Genomic DNA, 11,272 nt, shown 5'->3' with positions numbered 1-11,272 from the left:
AAAGAATGTTAAAGAGCTCCTACAAAATGATGAATGCACATGATATGAACCTAGGGTTTATCACAATGGCATCTGCCATCTATAAGCAGTTCTTATGTACAAGACAGCTGGGCTACTGGAACTCATGGTAATAGATGGGAAAAAAACAAAAGTTGGCAAAGCCCAGCCTAACCCAGTATGGAGGCTGACCTAGTCTTTATCAGCTGCAGAGTTCCTGGAGAGGAAATGACATTCTTATGGCATTAAAGAGTACTTGCAGCCGGGCGCCTGTGCCTTGTGCCTGTAATCCTAGCTACTCCGGAGGCTGACATCTGAGGATGGCGGTTCAAAGCCAACCCCGGCAATAAACTCTGTGAGACTCCAATAATCCAGTAGAAAACCGGAAGTGGTGCTGTGGCTCAGGTGGTAGAACGCTAACCTTGAGCTGAAGAGTTGAGGGACAGGGCACAAACCTAGAGTTCAAGCCCCACCAGCGACAAAAAAAAAAAAGGAGTACTTGTGTCTTCAGTCTCCAATCCATGACCACTAAGAAATTTATGACAACTTGGCTTCCAAATGACTTAAAAAGTCCAAGGCTTACTTAAGAACCCTTTCAGAAAAGTGGGTTACAGACTATAACCATCATAATAAGTTGTTTATTATGATTTCTATTTTGAAGCTGTTGTTCACTTAAGAGATATTTGTTCAGAAATCATTTTCTGGCTTTGTCAGATAAGACTTCGATTACTTTTAATGTCTGCATATGTTGTCCCCAGTGTGTTTGATTATACAATCCTAAAAGTGCAACTCTATTATTTTTTCTATTCTTCATGCCTTTAGAGCAAGCTGCATACAAGGCATTTACTTAATTCCTAAATAAAATGGTCTCTGCTTGATAGTGTTTAAATTCTTCTACAAAAAGAGAAAAATAATGAACAATAAAACCCATATCATGTGGTGGCAAATACCATCAAGAAAAAGAAACCAAAAGAGTCCAGAGAGTGATTGTCAGAAGAGTTTTATGACAAGAAGAGTCATGCAAAGGCTTGAGAGTAGGCTGTGAGCAGATAGGTATCTGGTGGTTGGGCATTCTGGACAGAGTGGGTAGCAACTGCAAAGACTAAAGAAAAAGTACATTTGGAAGGAAAATGGAAGATAATTTATGTCTGGTGTGAAGAAGTGATAAGAAAACATTCCAAATATAGATAGACATAATCAGCAACAGTATAAAAGGATAGAAGAGAAAAAGACAGAACACCTCCATAAAAGTAGAGAATGTAAATTAAAGAGTCCACAGCATAAGGCACAACGGGGTTTGGCAAAGAGGACACCTGATTCTCTGGAAGGTTTTGTAACACAGTGAATGTTTGCTAGTAGGAAGCCATTGTGTTTAAATTGTTTAAATTTTTTTGTGGATGCATGCAAAAGGTAAAACATTCAAGCAGACAAAGATATAGTGCCCATAGGCACCAGTACTATTACGTTTTTTTGTAAACTTCCAGACTATATCCAGGTCTTCACAGCCATTTATGTATATAATCATCTTGCCCCATTTTGTGCACAAATCATAGCACAGGAGCTGGGAAGGTGGCTCAGTGGTAGAGCGCTTGCTTTGCATGCCTGAGGCCCTGGGTTCGATTCCCCAGCACCACATAAGCAAAAAGAAAAAACCCGGAAGTGGCACTGTGGCTCAAGTGGTAGAGCGCTTGCCCTGAGCTGAAGAGCTGAGGGACAGCGCCCAGGCCCAGAGTTCAGACCCACGACCGGACCCCCAAAAAAACAAACAAACAAAAAAAAACAAATCATAGCATAGTACCTTCTATGTTGTGTATCTTGGTTTTGTCATTGAATGTGTTCCAGTGAATATTCCACAAAAGAATTTTTGTCAATGGTTGTGTCAAATTATACTAGGTGTAAAGCATGTGAGCTAGAAGCCCTGGGCTGTGTTTCTTAGCTTGGTATTTGTACTATTTGTTTGAATATGTAACTGCTGTACTAGTTAACTCACTGCAACTACTGTAATCATCTACTATCAACATCCTTGCCTATGACACCATTATCTCTCACTTGGGCTCATGTAATCCTAGTAAGTGGCCTCATGGCCCTCACCTGTCTCCAAAATATTTGATATTTAGCAGCTGGAGTAAGTTGTAAAAAGTCTTATAATACCTGATGTAGTCAGAGTTCCTATATCACACTTTCACACTTTCAAACTATTTTAGTATGGCTTATAATGTTAAGGACAATTTCTTAGATTATTTTCAAGACTAGAGACCAGAATATATAGATAATTATTTACCAGAAGGAATTACAAAATAATAGAGATTTTACTTCTTGATAAAATGGACAAGGTCTTTATTTCCTGTGTTTACATGACTAGGCCACAGGATACCCAGATACCTTGGTCAAACATTATTCTGGGTGTTTATAGGGGACCTTTTTTTATTTTTTTTATTTTAATTTTATAAGGTTGGTAGATAAAGTTAAGCAGATTGTTCTCCCTCGTGTGAGTGGTTCTCATCTACTTAAAGGCTAGAATCAAAAGTAAGTCCCAAGTAAATAGGACTCCCTATTGCCTAACTTCTTTGAGTGGGACATGGGTCTTTCCCAGCTTTCAGACTGAAATGCAAACAGGGATTTTTTTTTTTTTTTTTCATCATAAGCCTGCCAGTTTTCAGACTGGAACCGTAAGTTGTCTTTTCTAATTGCCAGCTTGCTGAGAGAAGATCGTAGACTTCTCAGCCTCTGTGAGTAATTTTTTTCATTTTATATCTACATATCTGTATCTGTTGTCTGTATATGCATGAATACTTACATACCTGTGTATTTATGTAGACATAGGTACATACACATCCTGTACGTTCTGTTTTTCCTCCGGAACACTACTACAATGGATTAACCAGACTTCAGTCTGTCTCTTCCCCACTCCACACCTGGACAGAACTGGGTATGTTGGCTCATGCCTGTAATTAATATCAGAACTCGGGAGTCTGAGACTATATAGCAAGATCATCTTTTAAAAAAAGAAAAGCAAAAAGGACAGGCTTCATGAAGCAGCTATTTGAAGACACTGAAAAAGCAAATGGTAGCACGCAGCTGAGGAAGGCCATAATTTGATCATTTGATGTATCACTAAACTAGCAATGAGTTACCTACCCATTCTTCTTCCAGGAGCCTCCAGCTTGGATTTTGCTTGAAATCCAGAAATGGCCACCAGGACAGAAGCAGGGTAATAGGAAAATCCCTTAGGCTATGAGGAAGTAGAAAGCAGCCTTCTGCTCAAGAAGAGTCAAACAATACCTGTTTGTCCTTTCTCCTTTCCTCCTTTCACTCTTCCTCCTCCATTCCTCCTCCTGCTCAAACCTCCAGGCCATCCTGCATTATACACACGGTAAGGAAGGAACTGAGTGAGCTCGGTGGTTCAGGCCCTTAAATACTGAGGGAGAGGAGTTTCCTGTCTGGTCTGAGCAGCTGTGGGTGCTTTCCTCTTTGTCCTTCCACTCCATTCTGGAGAGAGGTACAATAGTGGGAAGTGTGTGGCACAGAGTTAGAACTATAGGCCCAGCTTGATGGCTGGCAAACAAAAAAAAGGGGGGAAGCCAGGGAACTGAAAAGCACTGGAAGGCTGTGGAAAGGAAGGAGTTTTTGAAAGACATCTTTTATTTATTTATCCTGTGGATAAATTCACTCTGAAAAGACCAAAAAATCTGAGTCTCCCCAAATCTCCGGCTGGCCACTATATTACCCATTTTTCATCTTTATTTTGACAAAACATCTGACCTAGGCTACTTATGAAATAAAGAGAGGCATATTTAACTCAAGGTTTTGGAAGTTCAAAGTCCAGACCTGGGGAAGGGGGCTGATTTGTCATCTGGTAAAAGTAATAAATGGCTGTCCCCTTCCTCCTTCCATCCCTCCCTCCCTTGCTTCTTCCCTCCCTGTAGGAGCTAAAGGACACACACCAAATCAGGACACAGAGCAAACAACCTACATTCTACCCCTACAGGCACACTCTCAATGACCTAAGGATCCTGCACTAGGTCCGTCCAGTCTCGAAGGTCTAGAGTATTTCTCATATTTAAATTACTTAGGATCCAATCCAAAATTACTCAGCATATGAAGGACAGCTCTATGGGAAAGATAGTAAGATGGTCAACACTAAGATGATGAATTATCTGACAACTTGTTTTTTTGTTGTTGTTGGTCATGGGGCTTGAACTCTGGGCCTGGGCACTGTCCCTCAGCTCTTCAGCTCAAGGTGAGTGCTTTACCCCTTGAGTTACAGCACCACTTCCGGTTTTCTGGTGGTTTATTGGAGATAAGAGTTTCACAGACTTTCCTACATAGGCTGGCTTTGAACCATCATTATCCTCAGATCTCAGCCTCCTGAGTAGCTAGGATTACAGGCGCGAGCCACCAGCGCCTGGCTCCTGACATTTTTAATCTCTCTCTGGATTAAAAGTTTCTGTAATCCTAGTTTTCTCTGCCTTAAATGCTTTTGCCACATGTTCTTTGTTCCTGGCTTTGTCTCCTGTGGGACAGAAGCTGTGACTTGCCTACCCAACAACTACTTCCCCATTCCTCTTCACCAACTCAACATTGCTTTTATTTAGGAGAACGATATCCTCTTAAACACTTGATCTCCCAGCTTCCCTGTGGTCTGGAGTGATGTAGTTCTCTTTGGTGGGATATAAGTGGAAGTTACTGGGTGTGGCTTCCCGAAAAGGTTGTTGTTTAAGAAAAAGAAAGAAAGAAAAAAGAAAAAAAAAGAAAAAAATACCTTGGTGGTGAGGAGGAGAAAGAGAAGGAGGAGGAGGAGGAGGAGAAGGAAATAGAAGAAGTAGTCTGGTATGGTGTAGTGGTACATGCCTCTAATCCTAGCCATAACCAGGAGGGTTGTGATTCAAGGCCCACTTGGGGAAAAGTGTAAGACCATACCTGAAAAATAAGCTCAAAACAAAAGGACAGGGGGTATAGCTTTAGAGGTAAAATGCTGGCCTAGCAAGCATAAGGCTCTGGTTCAATTGTATTGCAAACCAAACCAAACAGCTGGCACCTTCTATTTTCCCTTTCCTTTTCTGCATTTTATGGTTATGAAAATGGTGGTGAGGCTAGAGTCATGGTTCTCTCTACATCAGCAGTCTCAACATCACCTGGGAACTTAAAAATGCACCTTATTGGGCTCCAATTCAGACCCATTAAATCAGAAACTCTGGGAGTGGGACCCAGAAATCTGTATCAATGAGCTCTTTGAGGGATTCCTACACTTGCAGGACCCTTGAGAGCTACTAAGTGAGGAGACAGAGGCCTCTTCAGACGTGCTTCATTCAGAAAGTTGGGTAAAAACTAGTGCACTTAGGACAGCAAACAAGCTAATCACTGCACTAGACCCACATGCCTCATCTGGATAGATATTGCTGTTATGCAGTAATCAAATGCAGTTCTAAATAATAAATCATTTTTTTAAAAGCTCAAACACTATCTCAGAGATAGTGTTTCCTGATCACTCCTTCTCCTCTGGATCCTCTACTATCCCATTTGAATCTTTTATGGCATTCATCACTGTGAAAGATCAAGCAGATGGAAGATTCCCATCAATCATACCTAGTTTTCTCTCATACTTTTGGTTTCTTTGCTACAGTATATTTCCCTGAAGACTGTCAGCTTTACTTCAGTAGGTACTTTGTCTTCTTACTTTTTTCCATACTGAAGTGTTTGGCACCAATGGATAGTCTGTAATTATTTGTGTAGTATCTTAAAAAATTAATATACATTCCATTTAAAATCATATTTTAAATTTGAATGGAAAAATGTCACACAAAATTGCACAATTTTCAGGAAAAAGAATTGAAAAGTAATAGATACACCTGTAAAAAAAGGCATATAATAAAGAGCAATCCTTCATGCTTGCCAGTGACTACCACTCTTAAAAGTTGCCTTTCAATTCTAAAACCATAAACAACCAGTGCAAAAGCCATGTAAGCTTTCAAAGCTCCATAGAAATGAGGAATTCTTTGGCAACCACATCTTTCCATAAGCACCATTCTGTGTAACCTCAATCTAAGTGGAAAACTTGTTTAATCAACAGCTCACACAACATTTAAATACAAATATTCAAATAAAAACAAAAATCCTGGTCAGTTTTCATATGCATGACAGAAGACATACACAATCAAGATTTTTACCCATATTCCCATTTACGCTGGAGGGGAGGGCTCCCTGTGGATGAATTTGGGTTCTTTGCTCTCTATGAGAGTGAGCTAAGGTGGTCCAGTTCTCTAGCAATGGGAACAGTGGATTTATCTTTCATCTTTACCTCACATAAAACTTTGATGATATTAAAAAAATATTTTGTAATATCACACTCAAGTAAATTGTGTAAATACTCACTTTTCAATGAGGCACAGAACAACTAAATAGAAGAGAGGTATTGCTTTGATTCCACTCTTTGAGCGGCTCCTAAGATTGAATGAGGTTAATTGAACAACTGTTGGAAAATGAAGACAGCAGAAAAGTGGCAGGTAAAGTTATGAAGACTGCTCATTAAGAAAAAAGGGAAGTTTTTTATGGGGGGGGGGGTAGTCGTGGGGCCTGAACTCTGGGTGCTGTCCCAGCTCTTCAACGCAAGGTGAGCACTCTACTACTTGGGTCACAGCACCACTTCGGGCTTTTTCTGCTTATGTGGTGCTGAGGAATTGAACCCAGGGCCTCATGCATACAAGGCAAGCATTCTACCACTGAGCCACCTTCCCAGCCCCAAAAGGGAGATTTTTAAGACCATTTCCTCCACTTCCCACAGTCAGGAGAGATTCGATAGAATTTCCTGGGGATTCCTTCCAAGTATGAAGGGCACTAAGGATTTCTGGTCAGTCTATTTTAAGTAAGCTGACCTCAGCCATCAACCCACCACAGTAGATATTCCTTGTTTTCTAGTGAAATATTACTGGTGGAATGGCCTTCTCTTAGGAGGTACACTAACTTTAGGTCTCCAGTTGAGTAACCCTGAACTGAAACTGAACCGGAACCTATGTCACATGTAGGTTTATCAGTTGTAAGGTTCGCCAGAAGGAGACCGCCATGTGGTTCAGGCAGAGAAGTTTATTGGGGGGAGGGGGAAGGGGAGCATACTTCGTGTTGGCCTGCACCAGATGGAGTGTGCAGGGCATGCAAGCAATGCAGGGGAAGGGAAAGGGGTAGGAGAAAATGGGGGAAAGGAAAAAGGAAGGAAGGAAGGAAGGGAAACAAAGAAGGGAACTAATGCTGGAGATTGACTTATGTAGGGAGAGCATGTGGAGGAGGTGTGGCCACAGAGAGGACCTCAGAGCCTGGGGCACCTCCCACTGCCCCCAGGTGTATCAGCTACCTGGGTTACTAACACAGGGTGGGGACTTCTAGGGAAGGGGCCCTGTGTGCACCAAGGAAGAGCAAAGGGCCATTTTTTTCTGGTAAGGCCTAACACCAGCCTCACAGGTAATGACAACATTTGTTAGGCTGGGTTCTTACTCAACGGCGCATCAGAACATTGAGGACATGTTGGAAATGATGCAGGTTTTGGATTGTGCTCCAGGTCCTGGGTGGCGTTGGGGACTCAGCATTTTTGGTAGCACTCTGCAGATTTTCTTGATGGAGGTAGCATGAGGTCCACAATTTGACAATCACTAACTCGCTTTAGTGGGACAGGCCAGATTTGCTGCTTTTCCAAAATAAGACTTGTAGCTAAAGACATTAAACAGCCAGAATGCCCGAAGGGTTCCTCTTAAAGAGTTGTCATCTAGACTCATCCTCTGAGCCTGGGCCCAGCTCTTGATGGACTTGAGGATAAGCTTCTGTTCTAGCAGCCTGTAGCACATACAGTCTTTTCTTCCTCTTCACTGATGTCGGGCTAAGGAAGCCAAATAGACCCACACAGATAATATGTTGTTTGGGTATGGGTGAATGTACACAGCTAAGGCAAATTCTGTCTGGGGAAGTTCAGAAGAGTGAATTCCAGTTTGATACACAGCATCAATAATTGACTGTGTATCAGTGTAGGACATCTGTATGGGAAATCCTGTGACCTGGATCAAGGACAGACAACACATAAAGCTACCTTACAATCTTGAAATACTCTGGAACTGCTACATGCAAAAAGATTACAAAGAGCCTTAAAGAAATGGTAGTCCTAAAACAATTACTTTTGTGGATGTTGGTAATGTTCTGGATAGGTTGCTATATGTTCACATACACACATAATCTTCAAACAACCCTATGAATTAAGCTCTTAATAATCCGGTTTATATTTATTAAACAACTATTATATGATTGGATTAAGGGACTGTGGAACATTAACAATGTGGAAAATGATTTAGTAATACAGCGACAACAGTCATAAGCCTTTTGTAAACTTTAGCTTATTTGTATTAAGGAGGATTTTCTGATTCCTAAATGTGTGTACATGTTCTGTACTATCCTTTGAGGACTGTGCTATCCTTTTTCTAGCTTACTTAAAAATACTTTATAATAGCCGGTCACCAGTGGCTCACGCCTGTAATCCTAACTACCCACAAGCCTGAGATCTGAGGATCACAGGTCAAAGCCAAGCCCAGGCAGGAAACTCTGTGAGACTCTTACCTCCAATAAACCACTAGAAATCCAGAAGTGACACAGTGGTTCAGTGGTAGAGCACTCACCTTGCACTGAAGAGTGCAGGGACAGTGCCCAAGTCCAGAGTTCAAGCCCCACGACCAACAAAAAGGAAAAAAAAATATAACAGTTTTCTGATCTCACTATCTCATCATCTCTGTAAATGCATGAGATTGTCTCATCTTGTTTACTGTCTTAACTCCAGTACCTAGCACAATGCCTGGAGCACAGAGTGAAAACAATAGTGAGCACAAACTAGACTGCAGTATTAACTCACCTAATCCTCACCACAATCACAAAATAGATCACTATTTTATCCTTGTTATTCAGTGAAATAGAAGGTATACAGCAGTTGGATAACTTACCCCAGGTCAAAGCTATTGATTAGTTAAAGCAGGATTTGAACACAGGCTACAGGACTCAGTCTAGGTTTATTATTGTCAATTATGTATTAATAGTCAGATAACTTTACATAGGAACTCCATATTCAACACCTTGACTTATATTTGTTTTTCTTATCTGTCTACCCCAAGATTCTATTAACAAACAAAACTAAAATAAAAAAACAACTTCTTCCTTATTTATAAATGGTGTCTTCAGGGCTGGGAAGGTGGCTCAGTGGTAGAATGCTTGCCTTGCATGCATGAGGAGGCCCTGGGTTCGATTCCTCAGCACCACATAAGCAAAAAGAAAAAAGCCGGAAGTGGCACTGTGGCTCAAAGTGGTAGAGCGCTAGCCTTGAGCTGAAGAGCTGAGGGACGGTGCCCAGACCCAGAGTTCAGGCCCCACGACCAGCCCCTCCCCCCCAAAAAATAAATAAATGGTGTCTTCAGATTCTTCCATGGTAACGAAAGCACTGAACTCCCAACAGAACCCTAATCTCCTCTTCTCAGAGAGCTCCACTAGGAGACAGCTATCCTACTGGATGGTGGAGAGGAGTCTCACTCTTGGAAAGCTGACTTCGTTTTTAAAACTGCACTGTCACAGTTACTAGGGAATGAGAGGTAAAATGATGCTTGGTATTGGGGGTGTGATAGGAGAAAAAAAGGAAGAACCTAACAAAATATCAACTGCCCACCATATTTGTTTATGGCCTTGCTGAATTTGAGATGCTTTTTATTATCCAAGATGTCACTGGGCTGTTGACTATCAGAGGGGAGATAAGAGAGTGGTGTCAAATGTACAAATTGAGAATTATTTGCATATGGAAGATTTTGGAGCCTGCCTGGACACCTCTTGCCCAGAACCAAGAACAGAGAATCCAACCTATTTCTAGAGACCATTTTTCATTTTTTTCCATTGCAGGTTGGTTTCCTTCTATGCATCTCCATCTCTTTCCAAAGTCTGTAGCTCATACATCATAGAACATACAATTGGTTCCAAGAAAATGTCATGTAATGTAGTCCTGATCATAGATAGCTGCTTGCTACACGTGCAAGTAAGTATTTGACCTATAAGTAAATGAAGCTTAATGCTAAAGAATCTATCCTCCAGAATCAAGAGAAAAAGATTTCAGAGATGTTTTAAATTGCTCTCAGTTACCAATTTACAACACTGATAAAAACAAATGTTATTAATATATCAATCATGGGGTTGGCGGCATGGCTCAGATCATAGAATGGCAGCCAGTGAGCGAAAGCAAATGTCAGATACTGGTCTCATATTTTTAAAAATATATTAATCAAATACAAACCCAATAAAATTGTAGCAATCTTTCAAATTCACTCTCTTTTTCAGATGCAACAAAACTTCCTGTGCCAAGTTCCAACTTCGGAAGGATTTGGCGCAAAATAGAAATACATTGTCGGTTCCAACGTGTTGGGTATTTAGGACGCCATTCCATCATTTTGCATTTTAGAGTTCTTTCAATCCTAAGGTGAGAATGCAAAGATGTTGTGACAAATTGCAACTCACTTAGTAAATGTGATGTTTTGTCACTTCAAGTGTAACAATGCTTCTTAGACATAGGAGGAAATAACACACTGTAGTAACAGTTGTCTGCCACCATTCACATTAATCAAGTCAGGGAGATGCAGGCTCCTTGGTTGGCTCAAGAAGACAAGGCTTCCCGGAGTCTCTAAAGCACATCCCTTTCTGCCTTCCTGCATGTAAGCAGATACCAGCTGGGTATATTTATTTATTTGACTTACTAGGGTTTAAATTCAGGGCTAGGCAGATGATTGACACCTTGGCCTATATTCCCAGGCCTTTTACTTTCCTTACTTTTCAAATAAGATTTTACTTTTATGTCTAGGCTGGTTAGAACATGATACTCCTATTCACACTTCCCATATAGTTCAGATCATAGACATGCACCACCACACCCACCCATTTTTTTATTAATTGAGATGAGGGTCTCATAAACTTTTTTTTTTTTTGTCTGGGCTGGCTTCAAATTAGGATCCTCCTAAACTCTACCTTTTGAGTAATTAGGAGAAAAATAGAAGAAATAAAGTCAGAGAAGTAATAAGGCAGCCAGGTCATGAATGCCTTGAAGATTTCTGCATGACTTTAAGCTTTTATCTGGCATCCCCTTCTCTCCCTCCCCCTACCTCCCAAGTGCCCTGTCTGTCTGTCTGTCTCTTGTGTGTGCATGTGCATGTGTGAGTATGTGCTGGTACTAGGACTTGAATTCAGGACTTTGCACTTTTGTGTGTGTGTGGGGTTGCTC

The 11,272-nt window shown here is 41.0% G+C and overlaps 1 protein-coding gene across 1 annotated transcript in view; it reads right to left on the bottom strand.

The window, feature by feature from the left end:
- Positions 1-6,220: 6,220 nt before the first annotated feature.
- Positions 6,221-11,272, bottom strand: part of LOC138825804 (protein CC2D2B-like) — a 100,297-nt gene continuing 95,245 nt past the window's right edge. Inside the window, exons 33-34 of the mRNA XM_070020473.1 lie at positions 10,295-10,472; positions 6,221-8,036 (exon numbers count right to left, since the gene is read on the bottom strand). Coding sequence (XP_069876574.1) covers positions 7,848-8,036; positions 10,295-10,472 — 367 coding nt within the window. The 3' untranslated portion in view covers positions 6,221-7,847. The remainder of the gene's footprint in view (positions 8,037-10,294; positions 10,473-11,272) is intronic.

The sequence above is a fragment of the Dipodomys merriami genome, unplaced genomic scaffold (assembly GCF_024711535.1).
Source record: "Dipodomys merriami isolate MVZ:Mamm:240054 unplaced genomic scaffold, mDipMer1.0.p SCAF_14, whole genome shotgun sequence".
Taxonomy (NCBI): Eukaryota; Metazoa; Chordata; class Mammalia; order Rodentia; family Heteromyidae; genus Dipodomys; species Dipodomys merriami.
This window is presented reverse-complemented; position numbering and strand designations above follow the sequence as displayed.